Here is a 25,473-nt window from a genome sequence, read left to right as displayed (position 1 = left end):
ACAAATTTTAATAAACCCTGGATGTAGGTGTGCTTGGAGACAAAGCGAGCTCTCAGATCAGTGACTGCTGTCAGATTTAAGCACAGAGAGAAATATTCAGAATCAAAGTATTTTCTGCCATGCAGAACCTACAGCACAGCTCCACTAGGATACATCTATCTGTATTGGCTTTCCATGTCAAGCTGACTCATAACAGTGAGCCTGCTGACCCAGCAATTGCACACTGATTGACACTGCAAAGTCTTCCACAGACACAAATTCGGATTAACTGGAGGAGCAAAGCTGTGGAAAATAAGGAGAGCCAGCTGTCAGAATTGCTGTATCCACTGGACACCTGGAGATTTTGGCTCGCTGTCCAGGGAACTCCTGCCAAACAGGCTATCCGAGGGGTTGATGGCTTAATGCTGCAAGCAGGCGTGTTAGGGGCACGGCAAGAATCAATTTCATACATGAATCACAGACATAAATGATTAAATCTTAAAGCAAGCCCGGACTGTTACTAATAAAGTCTTTGAGAAGGGTAGGAGAAACAGCGAGGGCGAAGTGGTCTTAAAACAGACCAGGGGTTGATGCCCCAGGACTGACAACCCCTTGGGAACATGCCGTGACGCCTGTGTGTTGAGCCCGTTGAGCTGTTCCCCCCCCACAGAGATAAGGTTTCAACACGTGAAAAATGCAGCCATCGCTGGAAAAAAAAAGAGCTCCCCCACCCCACCCCCATTAGAGGAAAACAGGTGACGACAGCTCAAAAACATCCACTGGGCATGTCTGCCGCAGCCCCGGGCGAGAAGGCTCTGGCGATGTGAGACTGCAGGTCACACGTCAGGAGCAGCTCGGAGCGGACATGGTGACCTGTCCAGAAGATGACTGGAAACCGCTGGGCCTTCACGCCCTGGTCGTTGGACAGGCTCACCTTCTCCAGCCTTATCTGTGATCAGCTCCTAACGCCTCCTTTCCCGCTGCCCAGCAAGCCCATTTGCTGGTTTTCTCCCAGGTTCATTCATAAAGATAGAGCTGGCCCTGCCCCTCCGGGTTCAGGATCTGCTCTTGAGGTGAGGCATTCCGTTTGAGGCTTATTTAAAAATTTCGGCATTAAAGATGGCTGCACGGTGGCGCAGTTTGGAGAGCCACTCTCCCCCAAAAAAATCACATACAGCCTCCCTTCTCCACACCGGGTTCTTAGCGAAATTCTTCTGTCTACCACTGATTTCAGTTGGCGATTTTCAGCTGTCCACTAACGCGCAGATCAATTTCACGGAAAGCAAGACCCACTGGGCAAACACAAAGACACCGTTTGTTGCAAAACTCATCTGTTGGGTAAACACACACTTCCTTAAGTGACCTCCCCCCTCCCTTCCCCAGGCTGTCCAGCCCAGCCCTGCCCCCCAAGGGGCCTGCATGATCACATGGCTGCGCTCTAGACCAGCCGTCATCGTCGCAATCAGGCAGGCTCCGATCCTTTTTCAATCATGCCCAGCTCTCCTGCAGGGCCCAGTGTAACATAATCGGCAGAGCGGTGCTGTCCCTTATTTCAGCGTGTTCTGTGTGAAGGGACTCTCCCAGCCACGTTTCGTTCAGAATATAAGCTCATAAAGTAAGCAAAGGGGAGAAGGGCCGTGACAGCCCGTCATCTGGCCCGTTAGGTAGCTGATGTATTGTGAAAGAATATGAGAAAAAAAAAATACAGAGAATGGCCTAAGGAGATAGAAACAAAGGAAAGGGTGGGGGAATTGAGCAGGTTTTGAAGATAAACCTTGGTTTTACTTTCTGGAAGAACAATCCCCACGAACAAACACCACCCAGGGCAGCCTGAGGCCGTATCAGTAGACTCTGGAAACTTGTAATTCAAGACTAGTTATTCTAAAACCTATAACAGTGAATAAACTGTTTATTTGCTGCATTGGAAAGTGCTGAGGCTGAGATCTGTGCTGAGGCAGGCTGGGTCCTTTGCAAAACAGAGGAGCTCATTTCATCAGTACAACAAAGACGGTTTCTACGATTCAGCTGAAAAATAAGTAGAACTGGTTCACAAAAAGCTTTGAAATGCCTCTAAAGATTTTCCCCCTGTTTATCCGTTAACCACAAATGGGAAGACAGACTTTCAAGGCTGGCTCAGCAATGCCTGAAGTCTGACATGAGCTGCCTGCAAAGTAAGCTGTGGTTCAGTGTGTTAGCAGTGGCATTACGTAGAAAGATCTTTCCTGGCCATATGAAAGGCATTTTTACACATGCCAGGGGAATTTACTGAGACATGAAGAGACTCGGTTTTCTCAAATAAAAGCAACACCTGAAAAAAAAAAGGCAAGCTTCTCTCGACCACAGGGGATCTTCTGAGGTTTGCACATCATAAAGTGGAACATCTGGACAAGCTCCATCGTGCAGGAGTGGTAGCACTCCTCCGCAGGGAAAGCAGGGAGTTCTCACCCCAGCGGTAAGGAGTGCCGCTAACGTCAGGGGGTTGGCTACAGCCGAGCTCGGGGAAGAGGGGAATTGCACAGCTCTGCACGAGCCTTCTCGTGAAAGACTCCGGGCCGAGATCAGGACTTAATTTTAAAAAAAGATGGGAAAGTTGAGAACAAGAAGAAAGTTTTAAAAACGTGAACTTTAGAAGACTGCATCTCTGTGAATGTATGTGATAGGCGTCAGGACCGCCAAGGCAAGGCAAAGTGGAATCAAAAGTAAAAGCACTGCAAGGTGCAGAGAGAAGGAAAAAAACCTCAATGCAGTAATGAAAATGGGAAGATTATATATGAATTTACAGTACAGAAATTAGGTCTCTTTGTACTGTACATAGGGGGAAGCAGTGTGGAGCAACTGTCAGGGTGCGGGACTCATGACTGAAAGGTTGTAGGTTTGATTGCGAGGGGAGAGACTGCTGTTGAAAGCAGTTGTACAGAATAAGCTCACAGCTGAAACGGTGACCATCTTGGAGAGGCATAGAACAGCAAATGGCTCATGTACGCCCCCTCCAGGCCAGGTATTGGCTCTCCCCTTTCCTTCAAGAACACAGGACAGACGTGTGCCTTCATTCCCCACTCTGCCTCCGCCTCCTTGCTCACAGGGTACCCAGAATGCCCAGGGCTACATGAGGTACCAAATATAATACCAGGAAAGCACAAGGCTGGAGTTTATTTTTTTATATCAAGGACAGCTTCAGAGTTAGGCCACTAGTACCAACACCTGTTCCAAACCGGAAGAGGAAATTCTCGGACATAGGGATTTTAGACACCCTGATGCCGAGAAACGTGTCAAGTGCTCAGTCAGCTTATAGCCCTCACAACTGCAGCTGTGACTCACCGCACTCGAGTGAATACAGAGACGACCTATTAACACATGAAAGCCTCTCTGCTGGAGTGGATGTTTTCTCCGGGGCGCTCCAACCCTCTGCAGTGTTTTCCGCCCCCCATGGGGCCAGGAAAGGCTATGAAAGCCTGGAACACAATGGGGGGCCGACAGGCGACACCTTGCTCAGCTGACGCGCGGGGACACGCCAGCGCGAGGCAGGAGAGGGACGGCCTCTGGAGTCTGCCTCGGCCCCGTGGAACAGGAACCACCATCGCAGCCGGAGGCCGCGGGCCGATCACAAAGTCCCCAGCCCCGAGGGCACCTCGCGGGGCAAACTCTCAAAGAGAGCTGCTGTGTTCGTGGCCGTGTGCCGTTCCTACTTGCAAGGACGTACGTACGGGGTTTTCCGCCAACTCTCTGTTGAGTGGCGTCTCCCACTCCCTGCTCGAGCTCCTTGATTAACTTTGCGGCTCAGTTTTGTGTAAAAAAGACAGGAAGATAAACTCAGGAAGAGGAAAATCTAAAAAGACACAAGTAATAAGTTTATTCCGTGCTGAAAAGAGACGAAAGAAAACAACGTTTCGGCCGTAGAGCCTTCTTCACCTGATCTAAAAAGGTATGCAAGCAGGGAGCCGTTTCAACATGCGTAGGCTGCAAAGGAACAGGTACATTTTCATTCCAGGCTGAAAGGTAGAGAAAGGAAGAGAAACACTACGTTTTGGGTATGGAGTAGCGTGGCTTTTCTTAATCTTTCAGCAAGGAACGAACCTTTACCTATTCCTATCTAAAAAGACAGACCTAACTGATAAGAAACTGGAGAGGAGCAGTTGTCTGGAATGACACTTAACACAGTCAAGAAGCACCCTCAGTGTAAAAATGGCCCATGAAGAAGGTATGACAAGTGAAATATCGACAAGCTTTATCGAATGATACAGCTCTGCTAGAGTGAAGCCTCTAACTCCTGACACTGCTGGAAACCCGGACTAGGAGCCAAACTTTTTTCACCTACCAGTTACAGCTGCCGAGGAGGAAAATCCAACCATTCTCCCCTTTTCCCTCTCAAAAAATAAATGCCGTGCCGCCGGGGAAGGAGGATGTTACACGAATCCCAGCATCGGGCTCAAAGCTCTCCAGTCGTGGAGCAGAAGCCCCTGTGGTTTATCGGCAGCAGTTGGAACACCAGCACGGGCTCGGCAGGCAGGCAGCGGCTGTGCTCCGCTATGTCAAGGGCTCCCTCTGAGAGTGCTGAGTGGCAGTTTCAGGCTCCGGGAGATTGCAGCGGCCACCCCCCACCGCAGTCATGAGAGGCCTGGCCTAATCCCGAAGGCTCCGGCTTCACATGGGAATCAGGATTCTGTGTCAACACGGCCCCCCCTCCCTCCCCTCCCCACCTCCCAGGACTGTGCTCCGAGCGGGAGGGGAGCGCTGCTGTGGAGCTCCGGGGCTCTTGCAGTCACCTGTGCGATTCCCACCCCGGAACAGCCAATAGCTTCTCTTCTTTGCTCCAATGCTCACAAATGGGAACATGGATTCAAAATTGTTGGGTAGTTCTGATGGAATAATCTACTGGCAGGCAAATGGGAAGCAATGGCTAAGAGAGACAGGACATATCATGCAAAGCATAAACAATAATAAAACCTTCCCTCCTTATGACAGAAATATATGAGTGAAGGAGACACTAGCTTTGGGTACATTCACAAAGATTTACGTGATTTAGAAACGTTTCTGGAAGTCTAGAGAAAAAATTCTGTTTCAACTGTGAGAAAAGCCATCACGACACATAAATAATAATAATTTCTTACACCAATATAGCGCTTTTCTGGACATTCCAATCAAAGCACTTTACAGGTAATGGGGACTCCCCTCCACCACCACCAATGTGTAGCATCCACCTTGGTGATGCGATGGCAGCCATAGTGCACCAGTACACTCCCCACACACCAGCTATTAGTGGGGAGGAGAGCAGAGTGATAATAATAATAATAATAATTGCTTACACTTATATAGCGCTTTTCTGGACACTCCACTCAAAGCGCTTTACAGGTAATGGGGACTCCCCTCCACCACTACCAATGTGCAGCATCCACCTGGATGATGCGACGGCAGCCATAGTGCGCCAGAACGCTCACCACACATCAGCTATCAGTGGGGAGGAGAGCAGAGTAATGTAGCCAATTCATAGAAAGGGATTATTAGGAGGCCATGATTGGTAAGGGCCAATTGGAAATTTGGCCAGGACACCGGGGTTACACCCCTACTCTTTTCGAGAAGCGCCCTGGGATTTTTAATGACCACAGAGAGTCAGGACCTCGGTTTTACGTCTCATCCGAAGGACGGCGCCTGTTTACAGTATAGTGTCCCCATCACTATACTGGGGCATTAGGACCCACATGGACCACAGGGTGAGCGCCCCCTGCTGGCCCCACTAACACCTCTTCCAGCAGCAACCTTAGTTTTTCCCAGGAGGTCACCCATCCAGGTACTGACCAGGCTCACACCTGCTTAGCTTCAGTGGGTTGCCAGTTGTGAGTTGCAGGTTGATATGGCTGCTGGCTCTAGCATGAAGCCAGTTCAGAGATAGACATGACATGAAGTGTGAAGGAAGGTGGCCCACTGACTTAGAAGTGGACAGATCAATGTCTAAGGGGGTTGAGAGGCGGTAGAAAGACTCAACTGCCACAAGCCATCCATACAACAGTATGGGTCAGAGCAAGGACAGCTCTGGGAAGACCCGAGTCTGATCTGAGACTTCACCTCCCTTGGTAAAGAAGAATATTTTTGTATCCTGCCATAATCGTACTGTGCAGACAGCATTATAGGTCGCAGGGCTTTTTAAAAGACTTTGCATTGATTTATTTGTTGCTGACAGAGCTGATCTGTGAACACAGAGAGAGAGGGAATGAATGAGCTCTCAGCCTCAATGGGATGCAGGATCTGACTTGTCAAATACCTGGGAAGACTCAGCACATTGCAGCTCCTGTCCAGGCATACATCTCTGTCTGGTGTTTTCAGCTTTTTATCCTTTATTCAACCCAAGAACAGATACTCACGTTTTACAATGGTGGCACATTTATGGTACATTTGCTAAGGACCTCACTTCAGGTGGACAATAGCAGCATCCCACTTGAGATTCCAACCCCAAAAACCCTGCAGTCTGGAGCCTGCAGTCTTGATCACTCCCTCAGACTGCTGATTCCAGAAGTTCTGAAATAGGAACACGCTGGCAAAGTGGTGCTGCCTAATGTTCCCAACGCACTTAAGAGAGACTGTCCTCTTCATAAGCATCTGCATCAGGCCCTGCACAACAAAGCCAAGCTACTGAGCATTGCCGTGTTTGGGTATGTTCCATTCAGCGCTTGGTGTTGCTGTCCTCATTGTGACATGCTGGGGGATTTACAATACAATGCACTACTGGAGGGGAAGAGCACAATCATTCCTCTGACCCCCCAGGAACGAGGAAAGGACTCTAGGGAGTCAGATCCCTGAACTCACAGCTTCCCTGGCTCAGCGCAGGGATTGGATTGAAGGAGAGAGAGGAGGGTTCACTACAGCAGGCCTTTGCAAGCTGCAGGCTGGAAAACCCACAGCACAGCAACTCAAACACTGTTAGTTACCATGGAAACGAAACACAGAGGACGTGGCTTTTTTAAGAGTCTTTAACGCCTTGTAATTAAAGACTGAAGATACTGCAGGTTAAGCGATGTTAATTACCGTGTAATTTAAGGTTTTGATGAAGATACTACTCCAACTCTTTCATCAAATATACAAAAAAAATCACAAAGCTCATCCTCAATGTGCTTTCACTCAAACATTCTGCATGGAAGCAGCATTTTTTTACTTGAACGTAATTTTGGAAATGAAAAAAAAAAACACGCCAAGAGGCCGATGACTGATGAGTTCTCGTGTTATTCTAGCACGCGACGCCCAATTAAAGCAAATTATTCAGGCCCCTGTGGAGAGTTGTTTGAACTTGCGGGCCTTGCAGAGGGAATACGGAGGAACGCCAAGGCCTCTGCCTGCTGCCTTTCTCCTGATCCACCCCCCACCCAGCCATCCTGGAAGACCCCAGTGAGAGCAGTCAAAATCACCCCCTCCCCTCCACACGCCATCCATGTTCACTTTACAGTGGGAGCTCAACACATTGACCTCTGACCTCTCCCGTATAATCGTCTGTTGGTGTGGAGCTGCCTCGGCTGGGATTGTAACCCACTGCTGCCACCACTACAACCACAATGACAGAACATAGAGAGACTTCTTGCACCCTATCTTAAGTGATTACATGCTGGTATTTGATTTGTGGAATTGTTTGGTCATGTTAATGCTACCCGATACCGGAGCCTAGTTATTCATGAGCAGTTAAAAAGGTTGCAAATGAAATTAGGACCATCTGGCTCCAGATGATCAACTTAACACCTCCGCTTGATTGTAGCTTATTGATCTGAGAATCTTTTCCAGCTGTTTCTTAAATAGCCCCATGGAATTGTCTTCAGCATCATGGCTGGACAGCATGCTCCAGACACCCACAACCCTTTGTGTAAAGACATACCTTGAGTCCTGACTGGAGGATCTCATACAGTTCGTTTCTGAAAGAACACAGGTTATTGGATTCAACAACATGGCTGGGCAGCTTGTTCCACTCTTCCACAGCCCTTTGTGTAAACAAGTGCCTCCTGCAGTCACACCTACTCGCTCTTTTCATGTTCACCTGTGTCTTAAAGTTTTAGTTACACTGTTGGTTAAGAAGCACCCCCACCTGTGTTGACTTTGTTCATACCTTGCAGCTTTTAAATACTGGTATATCCCATCTAACATCTTAGTTTCCTCAACTGAACAATAAAGAAGTTCATTTCCTTTGACCTGTCTGTGGAAGACATTCCCTTTCAGGAGAATAAATAATCTTGTTCTTTGAACTAATTTAACCACAGTGTGCACAGTGATCTAATACGATCTTATTACAAAATATTCTTGCAGTTTTAACAAAGTCCACCTGAAATGCAATGTTCCATGTTAATTACAGTGTATATCCTGAGAATCATTAGCCTTTCTGACTGCTTCCCCTGCTTCCTGAACTAAAAAATGCAATTGAGTTGAAGAAAAAGAGCAGAGATCCCCAGGACTAATGACAGCTTCAGCGTTATCACTCAGACTATAAACAATAAAACAGGAGTGTTGGAGAACCATATTAGGCTCATTCCTGATGAGAAAGTCATCTCATTTCACAGAGCAAGGTTTATTTCTCCTGTAAAGAAAAGGATCTTTTGTTTAATACCTGTTTACGAGCAAGTACTCCCATCTTTCTACCTAAGCCCCCAGGGGGGCTGTCCATCCTGGTTTGTGGTCGAACATGTGACAGATTGATTAACCACAGCAGACCAAGAACAGGATTCCAAGTGACACCCCCAACAACAGCAACAAAAAGCTCTGAAATTCCAGACATGCTCCGAGAGTTAGCGTTCCACTTACTGTGGGATGCCGTGTCTGGCGAGTACAGTGCACCAACGGCTGGAAACCCCACCACCACCACAGTCAGGGTGAGACCGGTTAGAGCAGTGAGCCCAAGGCAAATACTGGAGCAAGACGCAATTCGATGTGAAGCAGGGAGAGGGGAAAGGTTTGATGCGGATCCGATGCACGGAAGGGAGAAGCCAGCGTGATAGCAAAGCACAAGATCCGCCACAGAGCAACGTCCCATTCCAGAGCCTCAGTGGCTCACCTGGCCAGAGCTCATCCTGGTTAGTGTAGCATTAAGAGGACTGACAGCCGATGACTCCCCCCCAGGCGGGACGCTGCATTACCCACCCTGCACTGCTGGTCCCGCTACAGCTGGGCAAATAGGGTGAAGGACATCACTTTAGGTACAGCAGCAGTGTCTGCAGCAGGTACTCAAACCTACAGTATAGCCTGTCAGTCATGCGTTCAAAGGCTCTCCTGCAACTCTCCGTCATTACTGTAAGAAGGGGTGTGCCTTTAGATATCGCGTGGCTTTATCTTGGAAAGTACAGACAGTACAGGCTTGGTTCAGGGCTTGATTTCAAGGCAACTCCTTGGGCACCAAGTCTAAAATATCAGATTTTCATATCATAGTCAGTACAGACACTAGAAAGAAAGTTCTAGCAACATGAAAAAATTCTAGCACATGAAAAGACCCAGTTTTCTTGTGCTTCTCCAACAAGACTACTACTTTAGGTAAAAATCTGAAGCTGATGGAACAAAATTCTTAAATTTCTAATAGGACTAGATCAGATGAATTGAAAAGACCAGCACTGTAACGAAGACCCCCGAGATTCTGAGCTTCCTTCTGCATTCTGTGCTTCTGGGGGTTGAACACTACTGTAACTATTTACACTACGCACAGGCCGCTCATCTAAACTTCAGACGTGAAGGAGAAAGGCCATACAAGAAACGGCCAGGCGCTTGCTCCTGTATTTAACAGAAAAGCATCCCCTCCTAGCCCCGTGGAAGGACAGACACTGCACACCGCAGCAGTGTGGGTAGAGGATACAGCCCACAGCTGCGTCTTCCTGTTCCCCTGACGACAGCTCCTATCACTGCGGCCTTCTGCTTCCTGTTCCTCCGCCCCCCCCCCCTTCCAGAGCAGCCGATCCAAACGTCTTCCCAGGGGGACCGGTGAGACCCGCGGCACACGCCCCGCGGGCCCGCCCGCGCTCGCGTCTCTGCCTCCACCTCCCAAGCAACCAACTGCCGCCTCTCGTCCGCTACCTTATTGTTCCGGCTCACTGCTCTTCCTCCGGAGTCCGAGGAGGAGGACGCTGCCAGGAGCTTGTGTTTGAAGAGCTCACCACTCCCCTGGAACCTACGACTTCTGGAAGCAGCACCTCTAGGTAGCTTCTTGAGAGATTCGACCGCACTGACCGCTAGTAAATCTTTATTATCGTCATTTTTTTTTTAACAGAAGAAGAGCAAATGCAACGAAATCAAGCTCTGAACGAGCGTCACTGTGCTCAGAAGCGGATAAGTCTGTTTAACAGGGGTCTCAGACTGGGCTCCTGCAGGGCGTGGGGCCTGCTGGCTATTGTTCCAACCACATTCTCAGTCATGTAGTTGGTCTAATTATTTCATTAGCTGCTTGATTGTAACATCTAACCAGGCTCTGAGGCGATTTATAGGTAACTACCTTTAACGCAGTGGATGTCCTGTGTTACAGTTTACGACAGCCAAAGACCTTAAGAAATATCTCACATATTTGATAATTAGAAAATAGTCTGGTGAATTGTTTAATTGACTACTGAGGTTGTAACATAAACCCAGAAGGCACAAGCCCCTCCAGGAGCCATGCGGGGTCACTTGCTCCTTTGGTTATTTGCAGCTTATTGAACTGCCTCCCAGCTCCTGGGTCCTGGGTTTGATCCCAGACGGGAGCTCCTTCTACGTGGAGTTTGTATGTACTCTCTTGCTGAGATACCAGGAATGAGCAGTTTTTTTATCATGATCGTGTCATTCAGCTGTGTCTTTAACAATCAATCCTTTCCTACGGAAGCCTCTACACCAAGGAGGCTGGATAGGACTCCCAGAGTCCAGTCCTGGAGGGCCAGAGGATTTGTGGTTTTCTGTCCCTCTGAGCCCTTAATTGCCTATTTGAACTCATTCATTGCTTAATTGCACAAGTTGTGCTCGAGGAGCTGGAGATTTAAGGACACTGAGAAAACCTGCAGGACAGTAGCCACTGAGCACTGGATCGGGGCTCCACAGGTTGAGGAATGGGGCAGAGAGACAAGTAAAAGTAGCAAAAACACATCAGTGACGTTTAAATGATTTAAACTTCACCTGTCCTCTTAGAAACTCTGGAATGAGGCAGGTCAACCCCCTGTCAATCTGGAGCCCCATAGGAGCCACTCTCATAATTCAAGATGTCCGATGGCACCTGCTCCCAGAGGAAGATAAGACATCCCATCTGCCAGCATTCAGGCCAGCACCCCAAACATTTCAGATGTCCAGATGGGGTTCGGTTTTCTGAACGCCCCAGGCCTCACAAACACATTTGACCTTTAGTCCTTCTGGGGCGGTAGAATGATGAGTGTGTGGTGACAAAGAGGACAAGAGGCGTCAATATCAGGGGCCTATATCTGGGGTTAAGGCTGGCATTCCGCATCACAGTGGAGCAATGTGGAACCCTGGTGGACTCCAGTAGAAACACTTATTTTATATTTTTATATTCTATATTCTATTTTATATTCTATATTTTAGTCCCCGAGGGTACGAAGACGGGCCGTGCGGCCTAGCATGCACCAGACTGGCGCGACTCAGGGAAGGCCTCCTGGGGTCGGGCAGGTGTGCACCGCGCTGCAGGTATTCCAGAGGAGAGCAGGAGAAGAGGCGATGGAATCTGCCTCCTTCAAGGAAGACAAGCACCCCGGATGAGGCAGGGCGAGTCGCCGGGACGCGCCAGGAGGACATCCCTGCTGGCCAGCTCCGCCCCTGAAGCCTGCGTCCGCCCACCTTGGCGGCGGGAAAGGGGGGAGCAAGGGAGCTGCCGTGGGGGATGGCGCGAGCGAGACAGGAGACGCAAGCCTGACGTGAGCACCTGGCGTCCCCCCCCCCCCGCTTCTCCGCTCACGGCCTCTCGCCAAGCCGCAGGGACGAGCGCTGCTGGAGCCCGTCATCCGGACGGAGCCCCCACGGGGCAGAGGGCCGGAGTGGGGAGGAGCACTGGAGAGCTGCGGCAGGGGGCATCTGTGCTTCAAGAACGCAGACGGAGAGATCAGTGTGATCATGGCCGTCAGAGGTGAAATGAGAAAGCGCTGGGAGACCGCTTCAGAGAACATGTGAGGGGTGTTAAGGTGAAAGATTTCTGCAAACCCATAGATTCTCATTTCACCTCGGATGGCCATGATGATCTCTCCGAATGATGATTTCTCAAAAGGGTTTCTTGACTCCTATTGCAGAAAGACATCAGAAACTAAAATGATCCTGAAACCTGGCTCACACTTCCCCCTTCTCTCAACGACAGACTTGTTTTCTTCCAATCCTCTGTTCATTTGTAGGTTTAGTTTCACCCCTCTCCTCACCTCTCTCGGCCTCGCACCACCTGACTGGCCACTCTGCCTCCCCCTGCTCCCGCCTCCTCCTCTCTCCTGGCTTGTGTTTTCCCCAGATCTATTATCTTTGCTGACTGCCCTGTCTTTCTTACACCTGAAAAAGGCTCCATAGCCAAAACATTGTTTTCTTTCCTCTCTTTTCAGCATGGAATAAACCTTTTACTTGTTCCTTTGCATGCTGACGCAGCTCCCCATCTGAACTACATTCTATAACCATGTTTTATCCTGGTTGTCACCATTTAAAACCTTTTACCATTTTAAACCACACCCTCCGCTAGCAGTGCAAGGCTTTAAAGACAAGACGTAACAGAAACTTCTGCTATACAATTAAGTCATTTTAACAGGCAAAATGGATATGGAAAAAACTCCTGCACAGCAAAAAAATCTGGTCAGTTTCTGTATTTAAATTAATGGCTGTTTCTCCAGTCAAATCTGGTCTTGTTTCTTTTTTTGCTATAGCCTGTCGGCTAGCTCAGAATCTTTCTCGACTGTGTATGTGATGCCTTTTTCTTTTATCTTTTTCAAATAAGTTAATTATTTACTCTTGCCTAGACCCTTATGGCACCATATACCATCGCCTCACACACACACAGACAAAACAAGAAACAGGAAAAACAGGACCGTTAAGACGATATTAATAATTAATCTGGCCAACACTCCTGACCAGACTAACATTTGTATCCATTTATGCAGCTGGGAATTTTCCTGGAGCGACCCAAGCAATGGCCTTAGTTTAGGGATACAGCAACAGCTCCGCACCCAGGTTTTGAACCCACAAACCTCCAGGTGCACGTCCAGGAGCCCTGACCACTCCTCCGCACAGTGGCCACCACTGCGCTCAGATACAGCCGGTTTCTTCTAAATAGTCTGGCACCTGAAATCGTACAGTGCAGCTCAGCCAACAAGTGGGACGAGTCTGGGAAGCCCATCAAAACAGAACTAGACAAACGTTTTCAGTTCCAGGCATGAACAAAAGCACAATACAGGGGACATGCTGCTGAAGACAGACAGGCAAGGAAGTCCTCCTCCCCTGCAGAGGAAGGAGCTGTTTGGTTTAGGATGGCTGACACACCGGGGAGGAACTGGATCTCCAGCTCTCCCAAACCTCCCCAACCCTCTGCCTCCCTGCAGCAGCTCCAAAGTGGGAAGAAGGGAAAGCAGAGTTTGGAATGGCGGACAGCACATGCACAGAGGCCTTTTTTGTTTCGATACTAGGGAAGTGTCTTAGGCAGCTTTGGAAGCCGCAGTTTGAATTCACAGATCTTGTGACACAGGGTTTTAACGAGCTGCCTGGGCCGGTCGTGCCGTAATCACACAGAGGGACGGTCATGCCTGGGAGAGTGGCTCATTTCCCCGTGCTGCAGCAGCAGCAGCAGCAGCAGCAGCAGCAGCCGGTAATTGAAGCTGGTCCTCGCAGGTCAGAGATCTGAGCGGAGCACGGGAGAGACCGATGAGCTCCGTGCTGCACTTCACCTGCTTGTCCATTAACTGGCTTTGAAGCCCAGCTCCACTTCCACTGGGGGCGGGGTGGCTTTGAAGTCCTGCCGCCTCCAGTTTCACAGCAACCGAGGCACCAGCTCCCCCACCCCCGCTCAACATCAAAGGGCAAGGCCCCCCCTTATTTCTTCCCAAGAAGAACCTTGCTTACAACTATTCAAGCATTTACCACTTATTAACGGCCCTGCTATCAACACCCAGTATCCAGGTCACACAGCACCAGCAGTGGCCATAATTCCTGAGGACGGCGTAAAGTGCATAAAGTCAACTATGAATTCATCAGCCTAACTGTCTGGGGCAAATCCTGATGCTGACCTGCGAGCTTGCCCAGATGTGCTAATGTATATACTGGGATCTGAGTTGTTTTTAAATGGGAGATCACTGCAGAAACGTGTGGACAGAATAGAACATCAGAAAGATGACAGACCATTTAGCGAATCTGTCCAAGAATCTCTGTCAGGCTTTATCCAGCTTAACCCGTGAAAAGAAGCCAGGAGTGTCTGGGGTGCTCGTTCCACACTCGTTCCAACCCTCTTGTGCAAAGAAGTGCACAAATGCAACATATAGTCCAGCACAGGGTCCGCAGGAGGACGGCGGGCCCTCTCGGCTGCGATGGGGGTCCGCAGGAGGGAGGCGGGCCCTCTCGATTGCAATAGGGGTCCGCAGGAGGGCGGCGGGTCCTCTCGACTGCGATGGGGGTCCGCAGGAGGGCGGCGGGCCCTCTCGACTGCGATGGGGGTCCGCAGGAGGGAGGCGGGCCCTCTCGATTGCGATGGGGGTCCGCAGGAGGACGGCGGGTCCTCTCGGCTGCGATGGGGGTCCGCAGGAGGACGGCAGGTCCTCTCGGCTGCGATGGGGGTCCGCAGGAGGGCGGCTGGCCCTCTCGACTGCGATGGAGGTCCGCAGGAGGACGGCGGGCCCTCTCGACTGCGATGGGGGTCCACAGGAGGGAGGCGGGCCCTTTCGGTTGTGACGGGGGTCCGCAGGAGGGAGGCGGGCCCTCTCGGGTGCGATGGGGGTCCGCAGGAGGACGGCGGGTCCTCTTGACTGCGATGGGGGTCCGCAGGAGGGCGGCGGGCCCTCTCAATTGCGATGGGGGTCCGCAGGAGGGCGGCGGGCTCCTGCAGTCCAGCTCGGGCTTCAGTGCAGATCGATGACCGGTTCTGCACCCCTCCATCTTAGTGCTTTTGATTTCCCCTGCAAACTCTGTCAAAGGGGTAACTCAACACGCCCAGACAAAGGCACTCTTCAGCCCTCCACTCGTTATTCATATGGCTTATCTAAAATAAAAACCCCACTGCCGGCTCGATGATTTCATTAGGCAGCTATGCGTCGCTGAAACTCTTGATTTTCTTCAAGTTTCTTTTTTAGGGAAAAAGAAAAAAAAAAAGGCCCTCCGGCCACAGTCAAGTCTGAGCAAAGCCCCCTCAGCTATTGTTGGGCCCAGAAGAGTAGCTGCTTTGTCTCGGTTTCCTGTGCTGCATTTTTAGAGCTCGGCCTCCCCACCACATAAACAGGGACTGCTGGGATTCCTGGCTCCCTGGTTCAATTACACCAGGCGAATGCCCTCAATTACATGATCTGTGCCCCTGAGATAGAAGCAAGGCTGCTCTTTTAAACTTGAACACACGGTTTCCAACAATCAGCCCCTCCAGACTGTTATAGACGGCTCTTAAACCATATTCATTTTTTAAATTAAAGACTCGCACGCGCCGCAGTGAATCACAGTTGGGCTCTCACACTTCGCCATGATCTTTTGCAAACTCCACGTACTGTGCTCAGCCCCTTTTGAAGGGACCTCGCTGACAAAACGAGAGTTTCCTGACCTAAGTGGAGAGAGTGTGGAACTCAGGTGTCACAGGCTACAGTGATCCTAAAATAAATCACCCCCCGATTTCGGGAACAAATCATAGATGACTTATGACGAATTAAGAACATTTTCCCGAGTTTTTTTCTGTGCTGTGGATTCACAGACACCGTCTTTGAATGCAGAAATAAGAGGTTCTTTGTACGGCTTATCTGGGACAGCTCTGGGCTGTGGACCTCACAGCTGGCGAGTCGTCTGAAAGCGCTCCAGCATCTCGCTGGTCCTCCGGGCTGTTCCCAGCGCACGCTCCAGCTCCCGGAACCAGGAGGGGGGCCCAATCGGGCCGGGGTGGCGCCGCCACCTGGGAGCGGGGAGGACAAGGCAGGTACCGGCCTTAACTTAGACGCACGACAGCCGCAGCTGAGGAAACCTCATCGAAACCCTCCGGGGGGAGGCGGGGGCTGTATCGCACGGCCTCCTCGTTTTGCGCTGTTGTTTTTACAAACAAAAGCTCGTGGAGATAAAATAAACATTACCAGCTCCCAGAAGGATTTCCTACCTCTCTCTCTCCCTCCGCAAACTATTAACGATAAAATGCAGTGAGGTGATGGTGCGTTAACCAGACTGCTTTTCAACACATACAGCTTTAATTAAATCCTCTGTGTCAGCCAGTTTACTCCTCAGCCCCCTCCACGGCGGGGCTGTGATGGAACCAGCCCTTTCAATCGCTGCATTGAGCGGGCTCTTATCGGTTAGATGTCGACTGGACTACTGTGAAACAGAGAGGGTGGAAGGAGTTTTCCTGCTCTAACCCGGCGCTCAATTCGACCCTGTCCTGCACCACCAGGCTGTGTCTGTGTGAGAACCCTCAGATACAGCCTGGAATATAGCAGCCTCCGGGGAAGGGGTGCCTCTCAAACCCGGTGGACTTTGCCCAGAACTGGAACGGGAATGCTAAAACAACCCATTCCACTCCCGGATGTCCTTGTTAATCCCTCTGCCCCAGTTCAGGGAAACACAAGACACACGTCAAGCCTGGAGCACACCATGTGCCCTTAGTCTGCACATAAGAACAGAAGAGTGCCCTCCTGTCATTAGTAACCTTTCGACCGTTTGGTCGTTAGTAGTTCATTGATCCCAAGATCTCATCCAGCTGTTTCTTAACATGGCACTTGTTCCACACTCCGACAACTCTTTAAGTAAAGAACTGCCTCCTGTTCCCTCTGAGCTATACTGTTCTTCAGCAATCCTGGATGCCTCCAGCAGAGGAGCACAGCACAGTGACAGTCAGGCACGGCCGAGCTGAGGCAGCCAGGCTTTCATGTGAGAATCCCTATCGGACACGCTCAGGCTTGTTAAACAAACAGGCCGTGTGTTTGTGTAGCTGCTTCTGTGGGGCTCCGATAGTGCTGGGAAAGCTTGTTGACAGGCAGCTCTTCCCCGTCACCTCTCAGCACGAACCATTAGCTAATACAGCAGTGTGATCCAAGACTGTCATTTGACTTTTTCAAAACCAAGCTTTTTTGTTTTACAAAAAGAGCTGACCTCTATTGTTTGCCATCACTTGTGCAAACCCACACTCGTGTCCGGAGTTCAGGACATGCTACATACGGCCACCCTCAGCATGCAAATGTTGGAATTTGTTTGAATGTTTGATCAGGACACGGACAGGAGTTCTATTCATCTCACAGGGCAGAGGCATGCTGGGTACCGGCGCATTCTACAAGACCTGCACAGCGGCTAGCGAGCAAGACCTTTTTCACAACACGGCACGGACGCAGATTTGCATTAAATAAAGCCTTGAGTTCTGCATTATGATAGGGCTTTAAAAGACAAAAGATCACTTGTTCCATGTTAAGCTTTTCCATATGCTTAGGAATCATGAAGATTATCAGAAGGGAACAATAAACATATTTCAATCCATCAGAATAATGGAGTGTTGCATCCCCATGACTGGCCTCTGTAGAGATTTCTTCTTCAACGCATCCCACACCCTTCACACTCACCCACCCAACATGTGCACACAGTCCAGATCTAAATCTGACCGAGGCAGACGTCTCAGTACTCGCCAATTGCACTAGGTATGCAAGATCTTGGATAACACAGTCTTATCAAATTTAAATACAAAACATTCATACCGTTAGGCTTGTACCATCAGTTACAGAAAACCAATGATGTCACCTCCGTGTATTGTGGACAGGCTTTTGAGCCTCATGTGCAAGACATTACAACAATAAAACAACATTTCAGCTGCTTAGCCCTCAGGAGTGGCTCAACATGAAAAATTAAACAAAACACTTTTTTTCTGCCTTTCAGCCCTAAATTAACCACTGCTTGTTCCTTTGCAGCCTGCAGACCTATGCACAGAGAAATACTGCAAGGCTGCATTCTGTGTGGTCTGTGTTTTTTCAAGAATGGATTATTGCTCTACACAGCTTACATGGGTTTCTAAAACTACACATAAGTTGTAATAAGTTCAGAACTCAACATCTAACCAGGTAACAGACAAGCCCACATCAGATGCTTTAAAGCCAAAGTACTTTTTCATTGACTGTTGTTGTCAAACCTTAGCCTTGAGAACAGGTCATGTGTAAGAAATCACATCACTCCTATCCTGGAATCCCTGCACTGGCTTCCTGTCAGGTTTTGAATTAATTTTGAGATCCTTCTGCTTATATTCAAAGCTCCACATGCCTGATCTCCCCAGGATCTAGCTGACATTCAGTCTGTTCACTCCCCTCCACATGACCTTTGATCAGCTGACTCGGGTTTTCTGTGTGACCCCACTGTGCATCTCCACTCTATGGGTGCAGGGCCTCGTGTCGCTGTACCCCAAAGCTGTGGAACTCCACCTCAAAATCAACCTGGGACTCAGCCACACAACTTCACTTTGAAGTCGCAAAACATAACTTTTCAGAAAATCGTTTTTTGTGTGCGATTATTTTAATATATGATGATCCTGCACCCACTTTGCATTCAGCTTTGTGATCAAACGAAAGCAAAGTACGAAATGTGTGTTTTGTGTATTGCAAAGCACTTTGAGACGATTGCCTTTAAAGGCATTCTAGAAGAATGTCCTATTCTTCTTACTGTTATTATTAATAAAAACAAACTCTGGGAAGCACAGCATAATAAGCAATTGTTTCCAGCATCAGGTTGCTGGTGGTTATCTGCCGCTGGGCGTTGAGGAAGGAAATATGGTTATCCTGAAACACAAAGGAAGGGAATAGCTCCGGATCGTCCTGGAATGGGCACAGGCTACTTACTGGTGATGTCATTTCCCCACTCAGAAACATTCCACTGACAACCTGCTTCACGGAATGGGGCTTACCAAATAAAAAAAAAAAAACACTTCTGCCAAAAAACTCAATACCAGATGGATCGACTCTGAGCCACCTGCAGAAATCAGGGCTCAAAGCTGGAAGGCCCTGGAGGGAGTTGCTGCTTGGGAAGATAAACAGCTACTGTACGCTTTAGAGACAGGGGATGACACTTCAAAACAAGGTGCCCCACCGAGCTGCCTGACTGTAGCTAACACAGAGCCGCTAGCAGAGCATCAGGGGACAAGCAGGGCGGGATTTTCAACTCCACGTTCTGCTTCCACACAGAGAGAGATTCTGCTAACGCAGCGCTGGGTGAGGTATCAGTTTGGTGCGATTTTGAGACTGGCGACAGACGAGAAGCAATCACCCCCCAGTCTGTCGGTCTCTCTTAGTCACCCCCTGCGCGGATCTCCCGTGCTCGCCGTTGAGTTTTGTACCTCTAGCTGCGATCCTGAGGCGATGACTGTCTCCGCCCTCGGCTAACTTCATCTAAACAGGAACCGGCGTGTAAAGAAAATATATATATATAACAACAGCACGGCCGTCCGGTTACTAAAAGCAGACAGGGGGAGGTTAAAAATAAACAGATCTCTGATTCTTATTTTTTCCTGGCGAATCGGGGCTGCACGGAGGGGAACAGACCTGGCTGAAGGAAGGACTTCCAGCGGATGGCGGATGAAGCCAAGAGGGGCGATGGGGGCGGAAACAGGCCTGCGAGGCCCCGGCCTTCACCTGCTGCTCCGGCAGGGGACGGGGAAAGGGAAGGGGAAGGAGATGGTGCTCGCCGGAGCTGAGGAAGCGGTCGCAGAGTCCCCAGCTCCAGTCTGAGGCCTCCAGGGAGCCGGGGGGGGGAGGAAGGGAGGGGGAGGGGGTTTGTGGGTCAGTGGATCGGTCTGCGACTCTCAGAGCGCGCGCCCCGCCCTGCTAGGCCGCGCGGCTGTGGAAACTCCGCTGCCCTCCTAGCCGTCCCCACCCATCCTGTGAGTGCGGAGTCACGCTGGCAGCCCGACAGGCCGGCCGCATCAGCGCAGAGCTCCGCTTCCCACAGACTACTGAGTCACACCAGGAGGTCCCGTTTCTGGAGAGGAAAGGGAGCAGGAACACAGAGCCGTCTCCAGTGAGGTCCTATTAATCACCAGGCTAGAGGGAGGAACTACCCTGCGCAGGTCTTCAGAAAACCTGTCCTGTAGCTCTGTGTCTGTCTCTCTTTCAACTCCCTTCATTCTCTCGATCATCCCACATCTGGCCCTCTCTCTTTTTTTTGTTTGTTTGTTCCAGGTTGCTTCCTCCTGCTCTGGGGCGGATGAAGTTCGTGGCCATCTTCTCCCGCGATTCGCAGAGAAGCCGAGAGGCGGCAGGCGGGCAGAAAGAAACCCAGGCGGACTCTCGGTGGCGCTCAGGAGAAAAGAAGGAAGGAAAGAAGAGCCGGCTCGCCTCGTGGGTTTCCAGGGTGAACCCGCGAGGCCCCGGAGCCGGCAAGGCCCGTCTTAACGCAGCCCAGGGGGTGCAGACACCACCGAAGGAAAGTCTGTTCGTCGAGTCTCCGGTTCACAACACAATGGAGAACGGGAGGCCACCCGTTCTCGAGATTGGCCAAGGAAATCCATCAGTGCAGATAAAATATCAAACAATGAGACACAAAGGGAAATATCCCTTTCTTCCCCAGTTCAGTCTTAATCCCTTTTAACTGTCCATTACAGATTTATTCTCTTTTTTTTTTACTGGATTGCCAGGGAGATCTGGTTTCATGGGGGTGGGATATGGAGGGGGGGGGGGGGGGGGGGGGGGGGGTGTTGTGGCAGGTTGTTACATTTTAAACACGTCAGATGCTGTAGGCTCCCCGTTTCAGGAAAAAAAGCCTTCAGATTCAGCGCATCCGTGTGAGGGCAGGAAAATTGATACAGGACCTCCCGCCCACGGCGGCGATCCCTGCCAAAGTTAAAATAAAACAGCCATCACACGGAGCCAGGCATTGATACAACAATGAGATTGAGAGGGGATCTTAAAGCTACAGGCCCCCGAACTGCGCGTCGCTCAAGGGAGAGATCCTTACCTTATAAAGTCAAGCTCCGCTTATTATAAACAAGGCTTCAAAGCTCCCTGTCAAGTGTCACTGCACGCAAACTGATCTTTCTGAACCGCGGGACGCTCCTCGCCCAGGCCCTCCGCACAGTTTTAATGAGCACGAAAATCTGCTCGCAAATCCGAGAGAGCACTGAAGTTAACACAAAAAGAGGCAAAGTTTCACACGAGGCAGCAACGGGCTGCTGCGGTTTCATCGGGGCGATGTTTTAGGCGCTGGCAGTGGCCGTGGGGACAGCGCCAAGATCCGGCCCGTTGTTAGTGCCCGGAGCGCGTTGCAGTGGCCGGTCAGCAGTTTGCATCATCTCGCCCTGAGCGGCTCTGACGCTTCGTTCGTGGGGCGTCTCGCCTCCGCGACTCAACTCGCCGGAGCAGCCGGCCCGCTACCATGCCGCAATGGGAGTTCAAATAAAGGTGGAAATTTGACAGAAAGGCGAGCCCTAGTTCACTACAAGCAAAGGGATAGCCGGCATTAACCCGAGTGCAGACTTTAGAGACCCTTTTGTTTTACTACAGAAACTTCGTTACCGTTATGATTACTATGAGGCAACTCGCACGCACTCGGCGCAGCCACACACGCGTTCAAGTCCCGCGGCAGGTCCGGTCACCTGCGACAGCAGCGCGCTGCGAGCGGACTCGCCCGTCCGTCGCTCACAGGTGCTGCTACGAGTCGCGCTTCCCAATTCCAAGTCCCTGCGTCAGCGACCCACACCTGGGACTCGCCTACAGCCGGCCCGGACGGGTCTGCCCGAATTCGTCGTTTCTACAGCGGTACTGCCGAAAACATTTCCAGCAGACGGTGTTGTCAAACGTACCCCAAGCCGTGTAGCGACCGGCGCAGGAAGGGAGGGAGACACAACCTCCAACACAATCCTGGGCAACGACTGTCTCGTCACCTGTCGCTCCCGAGCGGAATTTTTAAAACTGCGTCAACATCGTTATAAACAACGGAGCGTTTCCAAGATTTTTTGGTAAAGGATAATGAAAAAACAAACAAGAAAGGCAAGCTGCTACAGAATTTGAAGCAACAAGTTTAGGGGGAAAAAAGGCAGAAAACACGCAGTGTTTTTGGTTACTTACAGTTGCTACTCTCCATGTCGGCTGGTGTATTTTCCCCTTAACTGGAGAGACTACCAAAGTTTTGTCCGGAGTTCATGATAGAGTGCAGCAGGTCCCGCGTCCCGTTTAATGACAGATGCCGTTTGATACAGTCAATGAACTTCCAGTAGTTCCTACTTCCTCAGTCTTTCTCCGCCGGGTCCTAGTGCCAACTCCTTACCCATCCGCAAAGTGTTACAAACGACAGGAGAACTTAATTTTCCCTTTGCCTGTGGTTTCAGTAAGGTAATCCGCTCGAATATTTTGCGGAACTGGCTGTTATTAGACATAGGTAAAAAAAAAAAAGATCAAGGCTTTTGCAAGCGTTATAATTGAAACGTTTGCTTGGCGTTGCTTTTTAAAATAACACCTCTGAAACGCTGTTACACATGAAAACAGCATTTTATTTAAATATAAGATATACATCATTTGTTGATACAGTACTGACAGTTAAATAAAGCGGTTAGGTTGTTGTATACAGTTACAAAAAGAAAACAGAAAAAAATGTACAATTCAAAAATACCATTTTGTAGTAACTAACTTCTTTAGTACAGAGACACTACTCTGGTAAGTAGCTTGGTCATTGGACACTTGGTTAGGTTAGGTAACACTCCAGGACACTCTGCCTTCCACAGACACCGCTGGCCGTGCGCGTCATGAGAAAAAGGCAGGTTAATATTGCAGGTGGAACTGTCTAGAAATGTGTCAGTTTACGTGGTAAATGTACTGTACGATAAACATTCATTTGCAAAATAATGTTCCTAATATTCCTACAGCAGTGAAGTCTAACTCAGGGCTGGAGGGCTGTTCCACTGATGGACTAGCACATTAAAGCTATGTAAGCTATGGGCTTTATGTGTTACAGCACAGCTTGTGCTGACTTACTTAGACACTTCGTTACTGCAGTGTCCCTTTGGGCAGTGACTTCACATTGTGCATCATAAACCCCGCACCCATCACACCATGCCCCCAGGTGTTCATCGGTGCAAGGTGTTGATTCGGCATAGGAGTGAAACAAAGCACAGAGAATGAAAAAGGAAATCCATCAGGGGTGACCGATTCTGGACCTGGGGAACCACAGGTTTTCTGGGTAACCCTAAACCAGGGGCAGGCAACCAGGGGAGTCCCAGTCCTATCTTGGCTTCAGGTAATCGGTAATCAACCAAATGGTTTTGAGCAGTTAGGTGGAGTAAACAATTAAGGGTCAAGTCCTGTTATTAATTGATTGGAAGGTTCAAAGGCACTAAACTCATTCCTCCTTGCACCTGAGAACACTTTCATTGTGACCACTTAGGCAGTTAAGTACTTCACTCAACACTCACCCATCTACCCAATCATCCATTCATCTACCCAATCATCCAATCATTTATCCACTCATCCATTCATTCATCCGCTCGTGGACCCATTCATCCACCCATCTATCTATCCACTCATCCATTCATCTACCCATTCATCCATTCATTCATCCGCCCATCTACCCTTTCATCCATTCACCCCCCCCCATAAACTGATCCATTCATTTATCCATCCACTCTTCTATGAAAATATCACCGTCCTACAGCTCTCAAGGAGCACAGTTGGGCTCTCCTGGCTTAACGAACTGATGCATTTAATGCAGCGATCCAATCTCTAGTGCGTCCTTACGAGCTGATGATTGCGGAGTGACCAGCGGTATATACCCGCAGGACTGTGGTTCTACACAACCAGAGAGGGCCACCCACTGAAATCCCATCATGAACGCACACTGCCCTGCTCAGTGCACACCAACTGTTCAGAGGACCGCAAGTCAATACAGCCTGATTTGCACTGGCAACGTTCTGGCTGACTTAAGAAACATCTGTCAGTGTTAAACAGCCCGAAGAGAAACTATGAAAATTTGGTTATTTTTATGCTATGTTGTTCAAAGCCTGGACCCCTAAATAAAGTCTTCTTTTTTCATTTAACCCCCCTCCCCTGAAGCCCAGGGATTGCTGCTCTACTGAAAAGCGACCCAGCCCTCTTTCAGGTGTTATTCTGAGCCTGGGACGCGTGGATATTTTACCATGTAAGTACGTGACACCACCTGAGCCTGCAGTGGAGGATTGGTCTTTTCAGAGCTCTGTGACCTACGGGTGGTCGCAAAGCAGCAGTGTTCCACCATCTCATCTGTACTGTCGTTCACACCCTACAGTTGTCTAAAACTTCAAATACATTCTTCAGAAAAACAAATAACAGAGTTCACTTCAGTTTGTCTGCAAAGGAAATAACATTCAGTGCTTAAGCTCCGCACTGCAGTCTGAGAAGGTAAGCAATGCACTTCTCTCCATGCAATTTGCCAGAGTGTGGACACATCTTGATCTGTGCGTGCACAACTTTTTTCATCTCCCATACAGAACTCCTTATCTTACTTTGGTTTTACGTCTTTAGGAAAACGCATGATTGCACACTAAAACGGAACTCCGTGCTTTGAATCTATGGAAGTTACAAGCTCCAGAGAGAAACAGTTTAACAGTAACAAGTCTATTTCAGCTTTCTTTAAGAGTACGCTGTTGAAACAGTCATGGAATTATTTCGACTTTGAGCCTCATTGCAATTAAAGGGAGCTGGAGCAACGCCTCCAATTTCAGCTTAAGTGTTTTTAAAGTTTTGTTGTACAGAAAATGTGCAGGATTTTCACTCGGCATTGTTCTCCTAGAGTCTTTCAGATACAATGCCAACATTTCTGTCATTTGTGTCGGCTGTTGCAAAGTTAGGATTTAATGAGGCCCAGCCTGACCAGTTTCGAACTGTAATGAGCGTTCAACACAGATGCTAATGGGTAATGACGCAGGCAGAAATCACAGTCACTTTGAGGAGTAAAAGGAAAGCAAAATATGTTTTATATAATATAATTGCAAAGGGGGCCTTTTAGGTGGGCTGTGCCCAACTCTGTTTGGCTTCGATTCCAAATGCAGCGTTTCCATTTTCTTCAGCCGTGACACCAATAACCCGGGGACACTCTCTGTCGGCGCTCGCTGGTATCAAAACAGTCTCGCCTGCTTCTTCAGCTCGTTCCTCTTCCACAGCGCCAGGCGGTCAAAGTCCACAATGCTCATCCCGAACACCTGGTAGAACTCCTCGGGGGACAAGTGTCGCTGAAGCCAAGGGAGAAAGCAACGTTTAGCCCGTGTGCAGTCATACAGACGGACCTCATAAAGGTCATAAAGACGGACCTCAGCTCTGTGACGCCAACCGCCAAACCTCCGAGAAACAGCTCGCTCTGGGTCTAACCAAGATAATCGGGTTCTTAAAGCTGAACAGTGGGATGGTGCAAACAGAGTGCAGTAAGAGAGAAGGGCTTAAGCCT

At 49.6% G+C, this 25,473-nt stretch overlaps 2 protein-coding genes across 13 annotated transcripts in view; both read right to left on the bottom strand.

Annotated features, from left to right (window-relative positions):
* The window catches only part of afap1l1a (actin filament associated protein 1 like 1a), a 42,321-nt gene extending 20,009 nt beyond the window's left edge, over window positions 1-22,312 (bottom strand). The window contains exon 1 of one of the 3 annotated variants that reach the window (XM_088604169.1): window positions 22,131-22,312. In XM_088604169.1, coding sequence (XP_088460295.1) covers window positions 22,131-22,146 — 16 coding nt within the window. In that variant the 5' untranslated portion in view covers window positions 22,147-22,312. Of the gene's footprint in view, window positions 1-4,294; window positions 4,662-22,130 lie in introns of those variants that run through there. The other 2 variants (XM_088604168.1, XM_088604167.1) reach the window with 2 other exon arrangements.
* A 219-nt stretch (window positions 22,313-22,531) lies between these two features.
* ablim3 (actin binding LIM protein family, member 3) overlaps window positions 22,532-25,473 on the bottom strand; it is a 119,461-nt gene continuing 116,519 nt past the window's right edge. For all 10 annotated transcript variants that reach the window (XR_015926111.1, XR_015926109.1, XR_015926108.1 and 7 more), the window contains one exon: window positions 22,532-25,261. Coding sequence is in view for 1 of the 10 variants with exons in the window: in XM_088604171.1 (XP_088460297.1) it covers window positions 25,148-25,261 (114 nt within the window). In the remaining 9 variants the exon portion in view is untranslated. The remainder of the gene's footprint in view (window positions 25,262-25,473) is intronic.

The sequence above is a fragment of the Lepisosteus platostomus genome, chromosome 13 (assembly GCF_059453375.1).
Source record: "Lepisosteus platostomus isolate fLepPlt1 chromosome 13, fLepPlt1.hap1, whole genome shotgun sequence".
NCBI lineage: Eukaryota > Metazoa > Chordata > Actinopteri > Semionotiformes > Lepisosteidae > Lepisosteus > Lepisosteus platostomus.
The sequence above is the reverse complement of the archived record's forward strand: the minus strand, read 5'-3'. Positions and strand labels throughout refer to the sequence as shown.